The 23,143-nt window shown below is 36.1% G+C and overlaps 1 protein-coding gene across 1 annotated transcript in view; it reads right to left on the reverse strand.

Moving 5' to 3' along the window:
* LOC123547551 (protein mono-ADP-ribosyltransferase PARP14-like) overlaps positions 1-23,143 on the reverse strand; it is a 97,661-nt gene that overhangs the window by 43,636 nt on the left and 30,882 nt on the right. Inside the window, exons 2-4 of the mRNA XM_053551820.1 lie at positions 22,300-22,506; positions 16,492-16,557; positions 13,511-13,690 (exon numbers count right to left, since the gene is read on the reverse strand). Coding sequence (XP_053407795.1) covers positions 13,511-13,690; positions 16,492-16,537 — 226 coding nt within the window. The 5' untranslated portion in view covers positions 16,538-16,557; positions 22,300-22,506. The remainder of the gene's footprint in view (positions 1-13,510; positions 13,691-16,491; positions 16,558-22,299; positions 22,507-23,143) is intronic.

The following is a 23,143-nucleotide window of genomic DNA, read 5'->3' on the forward strand; positions in this document are numbered from 1 at the left end:
ATTCAGATTGCCTATCCAATTATGGAAAAACTGACCTAGAGCTAGACTTCTGGAATTGCATAGTAACTATAGTTAAAGATCATTTCTTGACAAATGCGACTTCATTTTACAAGTTTATGAACAAAAAAGAGGACTTAGTAGACATTTCTCACTCTCATTTCTATTAAAATATCAACATGAATCATTTTTACGTTTTAAGCATCTTTCCCCCCAGTGACGCAACAAAATATTTTACATGACTTTGTAAATGATTGTTATATATGTATGCTGCAAAAATGGTACTTGGGCGCAGGAGGGAAAGTGTTTAAAATTGAAATAAAATACGTACAGGGTGTCAGCAAATGAATTTTACATAAAGTATTTGACACTTGCATATGTTTCCTAAACCTTACATATCTACAGTTGTATTCATTTTTTGTAAATATTTCAAGCATAGAAAACACAAAACTAAATAAATAACGGACATAGCGGACATAAAAAGTCAAGATAGAAAGCAGACTGATCGAAATAAGTATATCTTCTGAATTTTTCAATTAGGTCTGCTGCCTCTTGACAATCTGAGTCTATTGAGTGTCATCAGGATTGAGACAACAGCTCTGTCGTAAGCCATGAACCAAGCAAGTGGCTTGGACACATACATATATATTTGTCTTCAACTTAAACATGACAAAGAGATATAGACGAACTTCTATGGGGATAGTGCAACTTTGGTGCAAACTTTTTAACTTTTAAGCGGCCCTAACTTAAAGAACAACATTTGCTTTAATTCGAACCAAAGAATACTGGATCCAGCATCCTAAACTCTAGCAGAAGTACATCATTCACCAACTCCTGAACTGATCCTGTTGCTTCGAAAACTAACACTAAGGCCCGTAAAACTAATACTCACGCCCACAGAAACAATACTGACGCGCCTAGAACTAACATGGATTCCCCAAGAATTAACACCAATTCGCTCACACATCTGAACATTATTCCGACGCCGACCGAACTATTAATAACGACATCAAAGAAAAAACACAAACACCACAAGAATATCTACATAAATGTTGATACTAGCTAGTGAAGTTCTGCACCAGTCGATATTTTATTTCTACAATGTATTTTTATGATGTTTTATTCTCTTTTTTGTATTAAAGTGACAGAAAGCACATTTAAATATTTGCTAGACATTTAAAATATAAGCTAAATGTACATGTAGAGACTTACCCTAAGCATTCTTTACACAAGGGAAACAATCCGTTTATATAGTGCAATTGTTGAGCGAACACCGTTTCATAATCTTAATCCTGCCCATGTTTTATCAGTGCAAAAGGAAAGTAATCTATCTATGATAAATGCCATGTATGATTACACAGTTATGCATTTAACAGTCTTGAAATTGATCTCTTTGATTTTCTCATATTTCTAGATATTTTTCCCATACTTTGACGCATATGTATGGGCAGTTGAGATTCTTCTCTTTCCAGCAGTAACCTTTTCAACATATTTCACCTTGTGAAACTCTGTGGGTTTTGACTATTTTAAAAAAAAATCGTCTGTTTGTTGACAAATTTCACCACAAAAAGATGTCCTACTTTCCCCAGGGCAATCAATTATTTGATTTTTACATAGTTTTCTATTTAGGTTGCTAATCCATGTCTCAAGTATGCATGCTTTTTTCATGATTAGAAGTAAAAAGTGCATAGTTTGCATGAGGTTCCAGGTCAATAGTCACCTCAGCCAGTCATAAAGTCTTTGCGGAGTTGTCTCCATTTTTTCCAAATATTTCATCCTGGATCATTTGTTTCAGCTCAAATAACTCTTTTTCAGGAAATGATATTTTAATAATGTTTTCAGTCCTTGTATTTTGATGCAGTTAACTACACATATATTTAATATAGATAGCTCCTACTTGAAGTTTGTATTTTCAGTTACAATGCCTAGTACATGACTCAGTGGCGTAGCCGCTTTAATTTCAGTACAGCAGGACTAGGCAAAACTAGATAATGTAGGAAACTGAAAAAAACTTTTAAACACAACAATAATGCAATATTAAGGGACCTTGAAAAGAGCAAACGATGCATTTAGAACGTGCCAACATGTGTCATATAATGCTAAAAGTAAGGCAGGCACTCCTGAACCCACAGGGGCATAGGCAGTCTTCTACATCTCTCCGCTTAAACTGAAAAAGGCCAACTACGCCAATGTATGGCCATCTACACTACTGAATAAGCCCGCCCGCTTAGCTCAGTAGGTAGAGCGTCGGTCTACGGATCGCGGGGTCGTGAGTTCGATCCTCGGGCGGGGCGTATGTTCTCCGTGACTATTTGATAAACGACATTGTGTCTGAAATCATTAGTCCTCCACCTCTGATTCATGTGGGGAAGTTGGCAGTTACTTGCGGAGAACAGGTTTGTACTGGTACAGAATCCAGGAACACTGGTTAGGTTAACTGCCCGCCGTTACATGACTGAAATACTGTTGAAAAACGGCGTTAAACCCAAAACAAACAAACAAACAAACACTACTGAATATATCCGATATATAATCCTCCACATAATGCCCGGTCAGTAATGTACATGCGTAAATACAGTATAGCAATAGATGTATAGAAAACAAACGATAGGTTATGATCAATGCATCAGTTATCATGGGCACTCGAGTGGAAATATCTTAACTACAGTTATGGGACCAAAAGTTTTGTTCCACATTTGTTTTTTCCTTTTCGTTTATTTTTAAAAATGTCAATAAAACTGATAATCTGCATGGCATAAGTTTATTTATTGTGTTAAAATATTTCATAATAGATAAACCTTAAATGCCAATGATTATTTTAACTAAAAATACACATTTTAAATTTCTAAAAAATATGACCCTTAGTTACAAACTATTCGACTTTCAAGAAAACGACAGTTAGATAGAAATATAACTTATCAGTATTTGAAGCCATTATATTAAACTACTTGCTATTGAAGTCAAGAAATAGCATTGCACTTTGGGCAAGATCCCTAGCATAACGTCCGATGTCCTTTGGGCTCTTTCAGGCGTCAATTAGTGGCCGGAACCTATGATTGGAGCTGCTACATTAATCTGCTGGAATCCAAGGTCTATTGTTATTACAGATATTTTGCAAGTTTGTATCAAATCAAACCATACATGAAGTCTCTACATTGCTGCAAAAGCCAAAATAAAATTTGGTCCTTTAAGGGGCTGTCACTCTGGAACCATGATTAGATATGTCTAGTTTACAAAAGGCACCGAGATATTACACCAATACAAGTTGTGTGCAAGTTTTATTAAATTCAGTTGCAAAATGTGTTCTCTGTCGTGTTCACAGGCTAAAATAGCTAAAGCAGATCTCAAAATCAATACGGATCATCTGCAGGTGATGACCAACCTTCCTATGAACTTTCATGATCCTAGGCAGAAGAGTTCTTGAGTTATCATCTGGAAACGGACTGGTCTACATACAGACATACAGACCAACCGACAGATTGACGGACAGACCGACCGACATCTGCAAAACAATATACCCCTCCTTCTTCGAAGGGGGGGGGGGGGGGGGGGGGGGGGCATAATAAAATCTGGAAAGTAGATCCCTCGGAATACCGAGAACAAGGCAAACAGTGAAAATTTCAGACTCGGTTTGATTGAGTCTGTTCATGAGCTGTAATGGAAAATGCAACACTGCCCACGCCTCGGCTTAAGCAGTATTCAATCTTCAAATCTAAATGAGTTGAAATCAATAATCTCGAAGGACCAGAAATTATAACAACACTCAAATGAAGTCGGGGCGACTTTTTACGGCCGCCACACAGCACTTAACATCCACTGTTGTGTGCAAGTTTGATTAAATTGATTGCAAAATGTGGTCTCTATCGTGTTCACAAGAAATTGTCGACGGACGGACGACGGACGAAAGGCGATCACAAAAGATCAGCTGAGCTAAAAAGCAAACATTTTGAGGGACGCAGGTTTTGTGTGTGCGCCGGTGGTTACATGATACTGAAGTAAAAGAAACTAAATTCTTTTTTGTTGTTTTTTTTTTTGTGGGGGTGGGAGTGGAGGGTAGGGTTAATTGGGGTGTAATGTAGATTTAGCACATTTTCTCATCACCATTTGCCAATGTTTTGCACTCTGCATATTGTCTATTTTATTAATTTTATCTGATGCCTGATCTTTTGTTTAATACTTACTAAATAGTTTATTCACAATGATATTTATGCTCATTTATTTCAAACATCTTTAAAATGTCTTAATTTTAAAACGTAATTTTTTATGATTGTGAAAGGCATTGAATATGTTTTACGTAAAAATAGGCGTTTAATCAAATAAAACAGTTTCAGTTTCAGTCTCATCAACTTTCTACATCCCAAATTTGAATTCAATAGACAAGAAGTACTCTAGTCTGGCTGAGGGCAACTCAAAACAGAACAATGGCGCACAGCTCCACATGCTAAATAGCAATTCTTTGATGTTTTATGACTCTAAGTCAAATATGGTTTGAGATACAATCGACACAAACTTATACGCTCTAAATGCATATTTTAATCTAATCAAGAGCTGAAACCCAAAAGAAATCCTGAACAATCCTCAGAATGATATACCTGTTATGTTTCAACATCTTCATCAAATATTTTAAGACATGTACGACACAAATGTTTATGCCCTTTAATGCATGTTCTTTAGAAAGTAAAGGGCCAAAATGCTTGTCGGGCTGAGTGAAATATGTAACAAAACTCCAGGTGTACAACTTCCCGTGCTGAATATTCTTTTTGTTGGGTTTAACGTTGCAACGACACATTTTACGTCATATGGCGACTTTCCAGCTTTAATGGTGGAGGAAGACACCAGATGCCCCTCCGTGCATTATTTCATCACAAGTAGGCACCTGGGTAGAACCAACGACCTTCCGTAAGCCAGCTGGATGGCTTCCTCACATGAAGAATTCAACGCCCCAGTGAGGCTCGAACCAACATTGATGAGGGCAAGTGATTTGAAGTCAGCGACCTTAACCACTCGGCCACGGAGTCCCCGCTGAATAATACTCCTGTAATGTTTCATGATCATAGTGAGTGACTGAGTGGATGAGTTGGGTTTTACGGCGAATCGACATCAAATGGTCATATATCGCCGAGAATAAGTCATATTGCAAACTCCAACTGTAAAGCATAAACATTGATGTAAAAATGTAAAGCATACCCAAAAACATCCATGTAAAAATGTAAAGAACACTATGAGTAATGTAAAACATATCTAAAAACATCCATGTAAATATGTAAAGCATATCTAAAAACAGTTATGTAAAAATGTATATACGTGTGTGTTAAAATATCAGCTGCAAACATAATAATATTGCAAGATGTAAACAAAAATATGAAATGTTAGATTTTTTGATATATTCCTATCTGCTTTAAAAACGATAAAATATTTCCGACTGAAACGTTTTCAAATAACTCTTTCAAAGATTGAACGTCATAATATGTACCGCGCTGTGTAGCAAAGTCCACACAGTCGATTAGAATATGTTTAATAATTAGCGGGGTTTGACATGGTACACATTCGGGTTTAGATCTTCTTTATTCAAAAGATAAGAATGATAGGTCAAATACTTTTTGGGATACATGTGACACAAACTTGTAGCCCTATTCGTGAATATATACTTAGACTAAGTCAAGAGCTATAATTCCGGTCTGGCTAAGTGAAATCTTTAACGAAATCCCTGTTGCTGAATTTCGTACGCTAAATAATATTCCTGTAATGTTTCATAATCCTAGATCAAATACCTTTTGCCTAACACATTACACAGTGGTTCATCACGGGGGCATTAGCTTCAACTGGTTTTAAAATCCCTAAATTGAACATAAGCGGCCCTGTTAAGCTTTGACCTTTAAGTTTTGCCTTGATCTTTAAGCTAGTGGAGTCGGTGCTGCATACAATATATGGGGAACATTTGAACTAGATAATATTAAAATCCCTGAATGGATGGCAGAGTTACTGAACAAACATGAAACAGATGCTGTCAACCATTGTTCTCCTAGCGTGTCAGACCTTGACCTTTCAGCTCGGGATCAAAGAGACATGTATGACAATCATCTCTTTATCTGAAACAACTGTGCCTAGTAATATCACAAGAACTGACAGAGGAGACTGCGCTCGACTTTTTCGGTGCTGGATAGTGAAAAATGGTATATCTGAGAAAACTAAAACTAAAAACAAGAGTGCCAGACTGTCACAGCATACGCCCGTCATCGAACTTGGCCTAATCAAAGGGGCATAATCCACGAGTACCTAAGGCGAATTCGGTGATTAATGTACTTGGCCGAGATATTGTGCCAACAAACATTGTCAGCAACTTTGGTGAAGATTGGATGAAAACTGTTCGACTTAGAGTGCGGGCAAGGCTAAATTCGCAGTTTTTTAGTTATTCAAGGGCCATAATCCAAGACTGCCTGAGGCGATGTTGCTGGTTATTTAACTTGGCCGAGATATTATGCCCACAAACATTGTCAACAAGTTTGGTGAAGATCGGACGAAAATCTTTCAACTAAGAGAGCGGACAAGGCTAAATTCGCAGTTTTTCGAGTAATTCAAGGGCAATTATCCAACAATGCCATGGTCAATTTGGCTGGTTATCGATCTTGGTCGGGATATTATGTCCAAAACACTGTCAGCAAGTTTGGTGAAGATCAGATGAAAACTATTTGACTTAAAGAGCGGACAAGGCTAAATTGGCTGTTTTTCGAGTAATTCAAGGGTCATAATCCAAAAGTGCCAGGACGATTTGACTTGTAATCGAACTTGGCCGAGATATTATGCCTACAAACATTGTCAGCAAGTTTGGTGAAGATCAGATGAAAACTATTTGACTAAGAGCGGACAAGGCTAAATTGGCTGTTTTTCGAGAAATTCAAGGGCTATAAACCAAGAGTGTCTTGGACGATTTGGCTGGTTATCAAGCTTGGCCGAGATATTATGGCCACAAACATTGTCAGCAAGTTTGGTGAAGATCCGATGAAAACTGTTTGACTAAGAAAGCCGACATGCTTTGGACGCCGGCCGCACGCCCGTCCGCTGCCAAGGGTGTTCACATACTAGTAATACGTCCCGCTCTTTCAGAGACAAACGTATAATATCACAAGAGTAATTAATGTCTCAGATGTGAATGGTGACTTTGGTCAACAATTCCAGTTTTGGGTCAATTCTCAGTAATCTAAGTTATAAATGTAAACTGAAAGTAAATAAAACAAGAGGGCCATGATGGCCTATATCGCTCACCTGAGTACCATTGCTCTTAATGATAAGAAGTTTTGACATAGATCACATGGGCATACACATTAAATATCATCAGGATAAGTATTTACTTGTAACAGTCCCTTTTGACCTATGAGTCACTAATCAGGGCCAATCTCCAAACAAAGTTTGAGGATCCTAGGCTCAAATGCTGCATTTTTGTACTAGCATGACTATTCCTTACCCTGTAAGACATAAATAACATTTAAAACCAATCTCCTTAGATACTACTGAGATATATTCATTTACATAAAATAAAGGGAGGTAAATCTGTCATAAATTCAGTCAAATGTTATCTACCCTGATTGTCCAAGTCCATCAGCTGGCACAAATGACATTTCAAATCAGAATCTTCATTGGTTACTGGGATGCAGCCATTCTAATTTGAAACAAAGGAAGGTAATCTGACATAAAATCAATCTACAGCTATCTACCCTGATTGCCTCAGTGCAACTAAAGACAAAAAGAAATTCAAATGAGTTCTATAAATATTTACAAAGATAAATCCATTTTTATTAAAATCAGGGGAGGTAATCATGCATTGGTATATGCATGTAGAAGAAGCATAGTACAAGCCTATACGACAATATATTAGTAAAGTATTCATATCGATAAATGTTCATTCAAGAGATATCTAATTGAAAGAAGACATAAATAAAGTTTCAAACCAATCTCATTAGAAGCTGCAAAGGTGTATTCATTAAAATAAAACCTAAAAGGAGGTAATTTGTCAAAAATTCAGTCAATATGTATCTTCACTGATTGTCCAAGTCCATCTGTTGACATAAATGAAATTTCAGATCAGTATCTTCATTAGTTACGGAGATATGCCCATTTTAATTTGAAATAAAGGGAGGTAATTTGAAATAAACTCAATCTATAGTTATCTACCCTGATCGTCTCAGTCCAGCTAACGATAATAATGAAATTTCAAATAATTCCTATAAGTACTTACTGACATAAATCCATTTTGATTACAATCAGGGGAGGTAATCAGATATAAAATAACTCTGGAACCTACGACTGGATCTGACAGATTCCTCATGGAGTCCAAGATCTATTGTTGTTGAAGATATTTTGGAAGTTTATATCAAATCAAACCATTAATGAAGTCTCTATATGGCTGCAAAAGCCAAAATAGCAAATTTTGGAACTTTAAGGGGCCATAACTCTGGAACTCATGATTGAATTTGGCCAGTTCAAAAAAGGAACCAAGATCTTGCGGTGACAAGGTCAAAATAGATAATTAAGGCCCTTTCAGGGACCATAACTCTGGCACCCATAATGGGATCTGGCCAGTTCAAGAAAGGAACCGAGATCTTATAGTGACAAAAGTTTTGTGCAAATTTGATTAAATTCAAATCATAAATGAAGCTGCTATATTGTGCAGACAAGGTCAAAATAGCTAATTTTGGCCCTTTCAGGGGCCATCACTCTGGAACCCATGGAATCTGGCCAGTCCAAGAAAGGAACCAAGATCTTATGGTGATACAAGTTGTGTGCAAGTTTGGTAAAAATAAAATCATAAATGAAGCTGCTATTGTGCAGACAAGGTCAAAATAGCTAATTTTGACCCTTTCAGGGGCCATAACTCCGGAACCGATAATGGAATCTGGCCAGCTCAAGAGGGAACCAAGATCTTATGGTGATACAGGTTGTGTGCAAGTTTGGTAAAATTCAAATCATAAATGAAGCTGCTATTATGCAGGCAAGGTCAAAATAGCTAATTTTGGCCCTTTCAGGGGCCATAACTCTGGAACCCATAACGGGATCTGGCCAGTTCAAGAAAGGAACCGAGATCTTATGGTGATAACAGTTGTGTGCAAGTCTGGTTAAAATAAAATTGCAAATGAAACCTCTATCGTGCAGACAAGAAATTGTTGACGGACGAATGCACGGACGGACGGACGCACGGACGGACTGACGACGGACATAGGGTGATCACAAAAGCTCACCTTGTCACTATGTGACAGGTTAGCTAAAATAACTAAAATTCTTATGAGGAAATCATTCACAGAATCACGGCGTGTATGCATATCGGATCCCTCTCTGTGATAAATGAGAAAACGGATCCTTCTTTGTTCGCGCACAGGACCTTCTTTGTCGTAAACAATGAACTTTAACGTCAGGATGCTCGGAAAATTGAAATTTTCGTCCTAAACACAGGTTTGTGTCTAAAAATATTGAACTGCAGGAAAACGTAGCTATATACCATTACTTTTTATCATAACATTTATTTAATCAGTTGACAAAAGTCCAAACGAAGATAGTGCAGACGAAGGGTACTAATTCGGATGAACATCGAGCGATGATTATGAAACTTAAATACGACATTCCTTGAATATAGCAAGTATCTAACATCTTAGATGTGAAGTCGTTGATCCCATCTTATTTGTAAATACACATTATGTGGTTATTTTCATCATGTTTCCTTAAAAAAACGTCTACTTTCGATTTTGTTAATGCACGGAATCCCTATCTTTCGGCGCAATTTTGCCTCAAAGGATCTCTTTTGAATCTCTGCACCCGGCACTGGAATCCTCTCGGACACAACCAATTTTCTGTCGGCACCGGTGCCCTCTCAATTTTACTTCAATGTTAGAATTATGAGATGGTATTCGTATTTAAAAGCAGCACAATAATTATAGTTTATTAGCTTTGTATCGGGAAATATGCGTGAGTTTTGCAGCGGAAATAAATTGTGCGACTTTAGGAGCGCAATATACTTCGCTAAAGAACAAGTGCATGTTTACCGATGCAAAGATAATAACTTTTTATAACATACGCATACGATGCAGTATATCTACTATAAATTTGTTCAATAGCCTGAATAAGATTGACAATACTAAACTAAATTAAAGAATTAATGCCACGACACACATTAAATTACGTCACGCACCTGATATGAATGTCATGCGTCAGTGTATGGAAAAAATATTGATGTTTCCGATACTCATCGGAGAACAGAAACGAGGATGTAATAATACAGACTTGTGTGCCCGGGCGGACGGGGTTTGTTATGGTACAGATGTGTCGCTGAAATGCCCCCTTTTCAGACTAGCTATGCATGAAAAGCTCCTTTGTATCAAATCAAATTATACAAATTCTGGTGATTTGAGCATCATTAAATTATAAGTAAATTTGATAATAAAATTTAAATATGCATGTTACGTAAAATTGCTAATTTATTTTCAATCTAAAAGCATATTAAAAGAAGTAAAACACCATGATTTATTTCCTTTAGAAAAAGATGTTGTTTTAAATGAGAATACCTTCTAAAAATTCCAACATTGAAGTTGAGGGTGCCGGTGCCAACAGAACATTTTGTCAGAGTGGGTTCACGTGCCGGATGCGGAGAGTTCAAGAGGGATCCTGTGAGGCAAAATTGCGCCGAAAGAGAGGGATCACGTGCTTTAATGCAGTCGGAGGTAGAACGTTCTTAAGAAAACATGATGAAAATAACCACATAATGTGTTTTTACAAATAAGATGGGATCAACGGCTTCACTTCTAAGGTATTAGATACTTTCATAAACATTGCACGGTGTGCATCCGAGCCAGTAACATCCGTCACCATTCCATCTTCGTTTGGACTTGTGTCAACTGATAAAATAAATGTAACGATAAAAAATCAATAGTATATAGCTTCGACTTCCTGTGGTTCATATGCTTATATGCACAAACCTGTGATCAGGACGAAAATTTTCCGAGCACCTTTACGTTAGAACAAAGAAGGCCCTGTTCGCGAACAGAGAGGGTCCGTTTTCTCATTTACCACAGAGAGGGACCCGATATGCGTACACAACGTGTGATGATGCGAAAAAACTATTTCATGATTGAACCAATTCATTTAGTAATAACCTAGATAAAGTTAAGGTTCATTTTAAGTTTAATTTGAAATTCTATGTTAAAAGATGGAATAATTAATTAAATATTTCACCTGGAATCATAGACCTTGTTTCACACGACGTATGTGATTATTTAGAGAGAAAAAATATTGAACGTCTGAATCAAATGCGTTCAGAAATATCACAGATGTAGTCAAAACTGCAACAAATAAGATAGAAATTCCAAGTAAATACTGGGTACTATGAAAACCAGAGTTTTGCCCTTGTATCGGAAGATGTTAGTAATGATCCATCCATTAAATAATAACAGAATCAAACTTAATTAGTCCATCAAAACTTTAACCTGAAATTCAAAGCAAAAAGGTGGCACAATTCATAAAATTTTATGGCCAGATTTATGGCTTTTGTTACATAAGATATTCGCAATGAATGGAACAACTACAGTTGAGAATGTATTAAGGGACCACCAAAAAGTGGTCTTAATGGATTTGGTTCAGTCCGAAAAACAAGAAAATGTTTATAAACCATGCGCATAAAGTTTGAAACTGTGAAAAATAGTGCTCAAAATTTCCTAACATTTCTCACAGTTTACAGACTATGGCAATTGTTTGTTTGCTCGACTGGTAAAAACGCTAATTATACCCATTTTCAATGTGATATTTGTGACATTACACGCTAGTTTAAAAGATATTTTTGTAGGCACTTTTACCTCCTAAGGATGCTTTAAGTAACCGCTGGTCAAGTAATAAAAAAGTCATTTAATGGGGTGTATTTAATATTTCATAAAAGAAACTACTACTGAAAGAAGTTTCTAATAGAATTTTCACTGTATTTTTAGACTGAATCAAATATATTTAGTAATAACCGAGTGAAAATGCCTTAAAAATTCAACATGACATTCAAAGCAAAAAGTTTGTGTCACACTATGGACTAACCACTTAAAAACTTGAAACAGATCTATTAAGTAATACTAATCTAAGAGATAAACGGAAAATGCATCAAAAATTTAACCAAGGTGTTGATGAGGGTGAATGCCAATGCAGACAACACTGATGCAGACTCCAGTTACACTTCGTATATTCTAGCTAAAAATCCCATGGTGGAGGCAGAGTTATACCGCTGACACAAAGACAGACCCTGTTAATCTTTGACTTTCAAAAGCAACATTGATCTTCAAGCTTGATGTTGCACAACGCAAGACAGGTAGTCTCATTATGGGGAATGTGTGCGCTAAGTAAAATTAAAATCCTTTTCACCAATAGTAAAATTATTGATCGGACATAAAAATATTGTTATCTTTCTATCCCAAAGTGTGACCTGAACCTTGAATGTCTGGGATGTGCAACTAATGCACCATCTCGTTCTGGGGAACATTTCCGCAAACTAATATTAAAATCCTTTCATGGATGGCAGAGATACGGAGTGCAGCCTTGACCTTTGACCTAGAGATCTAAGTGTTGTGCTTGACACAACTTTACTTTTTTAGAGGATGTGCGTGACAAGGTCCTCAAATGTTTCTTATAGGTGTTGTGCACGACATGATGTCTTTTTACGAGAAACATTTGTGACAAGTAATATGACACGAACTGTTGCAGGACAACAACGCTCTACTTTTCAACAGCGTTGCCACTAAAGCAAGTTTACTGAATGAATACAAAAGTTGAATAAGAGGCATCAATTTGTACAAATGCAAACTAGAGTTGTGGAACCTTTATAATACATGTCAGCTCATTACAATGTTAAAGTGTATGGAAATTATTGGTCCAGTAGTGTCTGAGAGCTGCCCATACATGCAAACTTTAAAAAAAAATTAAAAATTGGCACAATTTTTACAAAATGTTGCCAGATTTCTCAAACCTGCAATGTGTGGTAATCACCTGATGCCAGAGATGTGTATAGAGTTTGAAAATATATGACCTAGAAGTTCTGAAAAACATGCAAACTTTTCAAAAACTTTTTTAAAAGAGACAAGCTTTCGACAATATGAAAGATAGATTTATTGCTCTGTGATGGAACACGATGCCGAATACTTGAATACAGCTTGGAAACTTGCTTACATGCAAAACTTTTGACTTAAAAATACAATTAAAGAGGGGAATAATTTTGACAAAATGAAAGCTCAGTTCAGTAACTTATCAAGTGAGGTAATCTCGTGATGCGAAAACATGTGTAAAGTTTGAAACCAATTGGACAAACAGCCTGCTGTAATGCAAAACGTTTATAAAACAAAAAATAGGCTTCTTTCTGAAACATTTCGAACAGTTTATTTAAAACATACATGTATCTAAAGCATACATGGATATCTGACAAATGCACAAAGTCTTTGCAAACAAATATACAATCTTTTGAACAGACAACATAAACAAAGTTACAAAAAATGTTACCAACCTGTTCCTAGGGCTGGAAATGCAATACTTTTCATTTTGTTGCTTTCAGCCGCAAATAAACATTTCTCTATCATTTCTTTCCATTCGCGTGTTGTCTCCTTGGCAACAACATGTATAATACGCTGACATTTCATTCCAGGAGCTGATGTTACAACAATCTCGTCTGTTCTCATTTTCTTTCCTACAAAGAGCAATTAAAATGTTTATATTACTTTTCTAAAAATAATCTTTCAACGAAACTGAAAGGCATATAAAAGTTCATGTTTTACAAAACAACACATCAGTTTGATTTAGTGGACAAAAAATTAAATATATTCTGGCTAAATCGATTTAGTGTATCAAGAACTGCCTCTCACAAGAATCCCATTTTCAATTCAATTAAATTGCTGCTAGAAACATGAGGGCCATTAAGGCCCTGTATCGCTCACCTGACCTATTGACCTAAATATCATGATGATTAACATTCTGACCAAGTTTCATTAAGATATTTTCATAAATGTGTCCTCTAGTGTTAACTAGCTTTTCCTTTGATTTGCCCTGGTGACCTAGTTTTTGACCCCACATGACCCAGATTCGTAATGTACCTAAAGATCATCAAGATTAATATTCTGACTAAGTTACATGAAGATACAGTCATAAATTGGCCATTAGAGTGTTAACAAGCTTTTCTTTTGATTTGACCTAGTGACCTAGTTTTTCACCCCCACCTGACCAAGATTTGAATTTGACCTAAAGATCATCAAGATTAAAATTCTGACCAAGTTTCATTAAAATAATGTCATAAATGTGGCCTCTGGGGTGATAACTAGCTTTTCCTTTGATTTAAACTAGTGACCTAGTTTTTGACTCCGCATGACCCAGACTTGAACCTGACCTGAAGATCATCAAGATTAACATTCTGGCTAAGTTTCATAAAGATACAGTCATAAATGTGGCATCTAGAATGTTAACAAGCTTTTCCTTTGATTTGAACTAGTGACCTAATGATTTCAATCTGACCTATAGATCATCAAGATAACATTCTGACCATGTTTATTAAGATATGGTCATAAATGTGGCCTCTGGTGTGTTAACTAGCTTTTCCTTTGATTTGACCTGGTGACCTAGTTTTTGACCCTACATCACCCAGATTCGAACTCTACCTAAAGATCATCAAGATAAACATTCTGACTAAGTTTCATGAAGATATAGTCATTAATGTGGCCTCTAGAGTATTAACAAGCTTTTCCTTTGATTTGACCTAGTGACCTAGTTTTTCACCCCACCTGACCAAGATTTGAATTTGACCTAAAATTTATCAAGATTAACATTCTGACTAAGTTTCATAAAGATACAGTCATAAATGTGGCCTCAAGAGTGTTAACAAGCTTTTCCTTTGATTTGACCTAGTGACCCAATTTTTTCATCCCACCTGACCCAGATTTGAATCTGACCTATAGATCATCAAGATTAACATTCTGACCAAGTTTCACTAAGATATGGTCATAAATGTGGCCTCTGGTGTGTTAACTAGCTTTTCCTTTGATTTAACCTGATGACCTAGTTTTTTAACCTACATGACCCAGATTCAACCTGGACCTTAAGATCATCACGTTTAACATTCTGACGAAGTTTCATGAAGAAACAGTCAAAACTGTGGCTTCTACAGCGTTAAGAAGCTTTCCTTTGATTTGACCTAGTGACCTAGTTTTTGACCCCAGATGACCCAATAGCGATCTCGTCCAAGATTTCATTGAAGGTTACATTCTGACCAACTTTCATTAAGATTGGGTCAAAATTGTGACCTCTAGAGTGTTAACAAGCTTTTCCTTTGATTTGACCTGGTGACCTAGTTTTCGACCCAGATGACCCAATATCGAACTCGTGCAAGATTTTATTGAGAGTAACATTCTGACCAAGTTTCATTAAGTTTAGGCCAAAATTGTGACCTCTTAGAGTATTAACAGTCAAATTGTTGACGACGACGACGACGGACACAGGGCGATCACAAAAGCTCACCTTTGAGCACTTCGAGCTCAGGTGATCTAAAAAAAAAAAGACATTAAAAAAACATGTTTTTCTTTTTATCATAAAATAACTAATTCATGGACAACATTAAGTTTTCATTTAATGGTAAATGGTGGGAAATGAATATTAAAGATAGAACCGATTCACAAAAAGCACTTACTCACCATTCCTTAGCAAATAGTTGTGAGTTAGTTCTATTCCGTCAGTAATGGATAACAATTTCTTCAAAAGTACTATGAGAACTAGATATTACAGATTCTGAGACGGAACTAGTAAGTAATGAGGAGTATCCCCGAATTAAAGTTAAGGGGTAAACTCTGAGCGTTCAAAGACACAATCCTGAATGTCCTGAAATAACGGTTTAAGATAAACTATAATAAAAGGTAAATGAAGGCCCTTTATCACACATCTAGCTTTCATTCATACCCCAGTTGACCTAGTATCCAGTTTGACCTAGATGTCATTAAAATTGTTGAAACTGAAAGTACATGTAAACAGTTAGTATAAAATGATTCATCTCTTTTGGCTATCCTGAATATTCAAAAGAACTAGTAGGCATTTTATACTACGTTATTATCAATATTCATATCATTTTATTTCTTGTGAACACATGCCCTACTGCAAGAAATGTGTGTTCGTATTGATCATTTTAATATTTTTTCAGTAAAATAATGACGGCATCTACTTGTAGCAGTAAATAAAAAGCCCAACCTTTTCTTGATGCCTCAGAATACCACACACCCAGTTCCTAGAACTATCTTCTTAATACTGAACACCAAGCACATAAGTTACTAGTTGGTCATAGAAGTGTGCACGTCTGCCTTAAGAGGGTTTCGTTTTGAAAAAGTGGCATTCCCTGTTTGATTTTCATCTTTTCTTTGTTTTTAGGTACGACCTGCGCAAAAATCAATCACAAATCTCTCCGTTTGCCGCGGTTTTGGCAGCAACAGTCTGATTTTAGGGCATACTACTTACTTAATGAATCAACTTCTTTTGCTAATCTTTTGCCACCTTTTTTCATCAATGCCTGTGAAACTTTACCTGAAAAGTAAAATACAAGTCAATTTTTACTTCAACTCGAGTGAACCAGAAAAAAATGCCCTTTTATTACGTTTAGAAATTTAAGACAGAAATATTCTAAAAGATACTATTGTCATTGGCCAAATATGTTTAAATTTGAAAACCTTATGTCCGAACATAATAAAAGTACTGTAAATAATTTAGCAAAATTTATATACTTCGCAAATAATTCAAGAATTTAAAGGATGGATAGTATGAGTTATACTTCTCTGACAACTTTCTCTTATATTTTATGGTGTTAATGCATCATTTCAAGTTCACAATTGTATATGTTTGTAAATTATTGGCTATATACACCTTTCAGGTGCTTAATGCTGAATAAAATGTTGTTGTTGTTGTTGTTGTTGTTTACTATAAATCCAAGTGCTTCAACTGAGCTTTCTAGATTACAAAATCTACGATTTCCTGAACAAGCTTTACAACCCTTTTATAATGTATCACGTTCATTATTCATGCTGTAAAATTCCCTTACTACTTTGACTTTGTTGAAGTTAATCTTAAAACAAGAGGGCCATGAAGGCCCTGTATCGCTCACCTGACCTACTGACCTAAAGATCTTCAAGATTAACATTCTGACCAAGTTTCATTAAGATATGGTCATAAATGTGGTGTCTAAAGTGTTAACTAGCTATTCCTTTCATTTGATCCTGTGACCTAGTTTTTGACCTGATATGACCCAGATTTTAACTTGACCTAAAGATCATAAAGTTTAACAATCTGACAAAGTTTCATGAAGATACAGTCATAATTGTGGTCTCTAGAGTGTTAACAAGCTTTTCCTTTGATTTGATCTAGTGACCTAGTTTTTGATAATAGCTGACCCAGATTTAAACTTGACCTAAAGATCATCAAGATTAACATTCTGACATAGTTTCATTAGGATATGATCATAAATTAAGCCTCTAAAGTGTTAACTAGCTTTTCCTTTCATTTGACCCGGTAACCTAATTTTTGACCCGACATGACCCAGATTCGAACTTATCCTAAAGAGCATCAAGTTTAACATTCTGACTAAGTTTCATGAAGATACAGTCATAAATGTGGCCTCTAGACTGTTAACAGGCTTTTCCTTTGATCTGACCTGGTGACCTAGTTTTTGACTCCAACTGACCCAGATTTGAACCTGACCTATAGATCATTAAGATTAATATTTTGACCAAGTTTCATTAAGATATGGTCATAAATGTGGCCTCTACAGTGTAAACTAGCTTTTCCTTTGATCTGACCAGGTGACCTAGTTTTTGACCCTACATGACCAAGATTCAAACTGGACCTTAAGATCACCAATATTAACATTCTGAACAAGTTTCATGAAGATGAAGTCATAAATGTGGCCTCTACAGTGTTAACAAGCTTTTCCTTTGATCTGACCTGGTGACCTAGTTTTTGAACCCAGATGATCCAATATCGAACTCGTCCAAGATTTTATTGAGGGTAACATTCTGACCAAGTTTCATTAAGATTGGGTCAAAACTGTAACCTCTAGAGTGTTAACAAGCTTTTCCTTTGATTAGACCTGGTGACTTAGTTTTGACCCCAGATGACCCAACCTCGAACTCGTCCAAGATTTTATTGAGGGTAACATTCTGACCATATTTCATTAAGATTGGGCAAAAAATGTGACCTCTAGAGTGTTAACATGCTTTTCCTTTGATTAGACCTGGTGACTTAGTTTTTGACCCCAGATGACCCAATATCGAATTCGTATAAAATTTTATTGAGGGTACCATTCTGACCAAGTTTCATTAGGATTAGGCAAAAAATGTGACCTCTAGAGTGTTAACAGTCAAATTGTTGACGACGGACGGACGGACGACGACGGACTACGGACACAGGGTGATCACAAAAGCTCACCTTGGAGCACTTTGTGCTCAGGTGAGCTAAAAACAAAACAAACAAAAACAACTGTAAGTCCGCTCAAAAATCCTTACCAGGTAGCGATAGGTCAAAATACACCTCAAAATTGGATGTAACATGCATGTTGTACTACAAAAAAGTGGTCTCGATTTTTCCCTACGACTAGTAATGGAAAAGTTACAATATAAGCTTTTATAGTAACAACAAAGGGAAGTAATTCTAAAGTAGGGAGCAGCGCATGACACTCCGTTTCATGATGGTGAACAGTTGTGCCAAGTTACATCAAAATCCCTCCATGCATGATGAAGAAATGCTCCGGACAAAGTCATTATTGTATCTGACCTTTGGTCTCTAAGTTTGACCTTGACTTTAAACCCGACCTTTGGTCTCTAAGTTTGACCTTGACTTTAAACCCAAGGACATGGTTCTTGCGCAGGACACCTCGTCTCGTGGCGGTGAATATTTGTGCTAATTTATATCAAAATCCCTCTATGCATGAAGAAGATATGCTTCGGATAAAGTCTTTGGACGCCAAGCCCGCCCGCACATCCGCCAAACCGCCCGCCAGGGGCGTTCCCATAATACGTCCCGTTTTTCAAACGGTCGTGTTAAAAGGTCAGTTTGTAAGTAGAGAAATTTTGGTTTGAGAACATGTAACCACGTATGACCTATTAATCGAACTGTAGTATGTGGGTAGCAAACCAAAAGTGCGCATGTATTGTTGGTCAATTTATAAAAGCGTCTACCGATAAGGGAAGTCAGCATGATTTACTTTGCCTTATTTATTTAGGTAAGAACCACTATCGTTCCAAATAACACTACCTAAATAGCGGACCGTTCCGTTATTAAAAGTAGACAACATCGCTCTAAGCAAACCCGAACTATAGGCAGAGCAAGTGAAATACAATTAGGTCAATACTATGCCCCTATGATATATACAAACATGGTTATAAATAGATTAAAATGGAACATAGGGAAATCAACATTTTTCTTAGATGTTAAAATCTTCGTACCAATTACAAATTAGCTCAGAGGTAATGCATACTGTTCACGTTAAATAGATATTTTGCCGTGTGGGTTCGAAACTCAGCATCGACATTTAATTCTTATTTCATTTTTGTTTGCATAAAAAATCAGGGGCGGCGAAATCTGAGTTTGAATTGCTTGTCCGTTTTTGTCAATTGCTATTTTGTACTTGTCCGTATGATAGTTATATAGTAAATTCTAGTCAAATTACACTTGTCCGTACAAGCTTTGGGACAACCTGGGCAATACGGACAATTGAATTTGCCGCCCCTGAAAATTTAGATTTCCTCCTGTGCTCTGTGACAACACGACAGAGAAAAATTTAAAGCCGATAAGGCAGAATAGAAAAGTTTAAAATTAAATCAAAAATGATATTAATTAAATGAATGCAATTAAGCGAATAATTACCATAATATCATTGTATATAAAGACATATATGCAAATATGCGTGCGTGCGTGCGTGCGTGCGTGTGTTTAACGTCTTTGTCAACAATATTTCAGTCATATAAACGACCGTATTTACTTGTAGCAGTGAACCAACGACCTCCCGCACTTGAAGCGGATGCTCTACCACTAGGGTACCGAGGCGGTGCGCGAGTGTTATCTGCATTTTACCCTACTGGCCTATGTTGCTGCATGCTTAGTGCATAGTTAAAATGAAACAAATACTAAAATTTACTTGTCAATAACACTGGCATCAGATCAGAAAGGAAATGCTTCTGTACATGTTATACTCTACCCCTAGGTATTCTATAAGAACCATGGTCATGAACGGGAAAGTGCACTAACCCATTTCAATTGCATATTTCTCACCTAAAACGCGCAGTTCGGTGAATGGGTACATAGAATATTGAAAAAGCGAGAATTTATCTTCGATGTTACACCAGTCACATTGATGCAGAGATACTCCACATATTTTATGCTTTCGTCGACGATACAGAAAAACCTGCGTGAACTTCCCTAATGAACATCCGGTCTAGAGGTCACAGCAGTATGCACATGTTAGGCGAAATGTAAACAAACAAAAAACAGAATGCAAAATATTCACAGCTTTACAATAAAACTCGGAATGTTGAATGAAATTCATTTTAGAAATGATTTTGAATTTGAAGTCATACATTGGTGTATACATCTGTTCTGTTTATATACAGATTTTAGCATACACGTGTGTAGTTAATTGACGACTGAAATACATTTTCACATCAGCCAATCAGAATGGTTTTGTAATCTAGACTTCACCAGGAAAGTTAGCCAAGTTTTTTGTGTAACGTTGAAAAAACTATAAAATACGCGTTATTTCTCTAGTATAAGAAATATTGAAGAAATGTGACCGGTACACAATGGATAGTAAAATTTCCACTTATTCAATATACATAGTACACATTTACCGAACTGCGTGTTTTATGTATGAAATACGCGATTGTAATGGGTTAGTATATTTTTAATTTCCCATTCATTTATTTATTTATTTATTTGGGGTTTTTTCGGCGCACCAACACAGTATAGGTTATATGGCGCAAAACAGGACTACAAATTTTGGTTTCATATCTCATTACATCGGAATAAAAACAAAAGGTATGGAATCAAAATTTGCACACCTGCTGGAATCACAGAGTTACAGCAAAACCAAGTGTAAAGACCCTACTGGTCGCCTCTTACGAGCATGCAAGGGTAAGGCAGTGGTTCCAATTCTTTTCATACACAGATCCTCATGACCATAGTTCTTATAGAACACCTAGGGCTAGGGTATAACATGTACAGAGGCATGTTCTTTCTAGTCTGGTGCCAGTGGTCAATAATGTGCAAGCTTATGAATTGTTATTTTATCACTTATCACGAAATGGCCTCGTTTTCGCATTTCGGCGGAATCACGTTATCATTGGTGATAAGTACACTAAGTTTACGATTTAGTCAGCGATTCCTAATTGGCCGAGCGGTTATTGTATTTGTATTATACCTTTTCGCCGGGAGGCCGATCCCCATTTTTTCAGCTTGTATTACATAATTTATGTTTTTCTCTGGTTTCTAGTTTATTGTTTTGTTTCTTATTTTCGTATAAAATGGGCAGTACATGTATCTAGAAATCAACCAATTCTAAAATTATGGCCGGGCAATGCTTTTATAAAAGTAAAGTGTAAGATTGTTATAAAACTTACCCTTACAGGTTCAAAAATATCACAGGAAAACTTAAAAAAAAATATTAGATCATATTAAAGGTGGAGGGTATCTGGGAACCGAACTCACAACGAAAAAGTATACTACGTATACCGTACCGCACTAGGTCAAGAGAAATCACTGACTGCATCGTAAACGTACTAAGTATACTTACTTCGTTTTATGGCTTTTATTTTAAATCGGAATAATGTGTGCGATACCTATACATTTGCGAACTATTGATAATCACGTGATGTTTAACGACGGGAATTTCGGGTTTTTTTATAAACCGGAAAACCCTCATCAGAAACTGTAGACGAAATTCAATGTTGTTTTTATCTTAAATGTATTAGGAAAACAACCATTTTTAACAGAATATGACGAAAAATACATTGTAAGAACATCGAATATGCAGCATTTAGATGAATATAGCAAAAGTTTATTTCCAAATCTATAGTATTTATACATTTATTTATATCCAAAGATTCATTTGAGCTTTACAAGTCATTCATTCTCATTTGAACTAAATCCAGGTTTTACTTTGATCTTTTTACAATCTACTTACTTTTAACAAGAGTTAAATCTACTGTTTTATTTCATATATTTGTAAGGATTTTATTCTTACCTTAACTTCTTTTACTCTTTCTACACTGCACTTACGCTTACCTCGACTTAAATCAAGTGCCTCGTTTGAGCTATTCACGATGCAGTCTGCATCCTCTGCTGTAATGTCACCTTGCTGAACAGACACAGTTATAATGCCAAACTTATAATCCGCACCATCATCACCGTCGTCATCGTCATTTTCCGGTAAACTCTCATACAAATGTTCGTCATCATTATCATCATCTTTTGTATTACTTGATGGACCCTCTAAAAGAATAGAATGACCTTTAAACTAAAGTTGGAAAATCTTTTTTTTAATTTCATGTGTATGTTTCGTTCATTTCATTCAGTTTATGCAAACCGTTTTTTTTTTTGTTTTGTTTTCTGGTACATCAACTGATTTTATCTCCTTCGTAATTATCTTTGGTCAAAGAAGTGTAAATTTGGTTGTTCCTGTTTGTCATGCTTTTGTTGATTTGGATTTTGCATAATTTTTAACAGCATTAATTAAAGTGGCATTATGCACATCTTACTGCACATAGTTTGTTTTTGGTTAATGTTTTACAAATGCAATTTTCGGTTGCTGTGCATTTAAATGTGCTAAATTAACGATAATGCCGCATAAGTATTTGGACAGAAGTTGATGATTTAGAAATAAATCGGACTAATAAAATGATAGTTCTTCTCTTCAATCTTATACGCAGTGATCTCCCTCACCTATTGGTAGACTAGAGATTTCAGAAGTTGAAGAGAAGCAACTCCTGCATGCCTTTCTTAAAAAGACTGCCCCAGTCAAAATAACAGAAGTCATATTTGCAAAGTTATTATTTCGTATTGGGTTAAAAGCTATAATTTCCTCCACCCTTTTACACAGACATCTATTTCAGCTGGATTTTTACATGAA

The sequence above is a fragment of the Mercenaria mercenaria genome, chromosome 9, assembly GCF_021730395.1.
Source record: "Mercenaria mercenaria strain notata chromosome 9, MADL_Memer_1, whole genome shotgun sequence".
Taxonomy (NCBI): domain Eukaryota; kingdom Metazoa; phylum Mollusca; class Bivalvia; order Venerida; family Veneridae; genus Mercenaria; species Mercenaria mercenaria.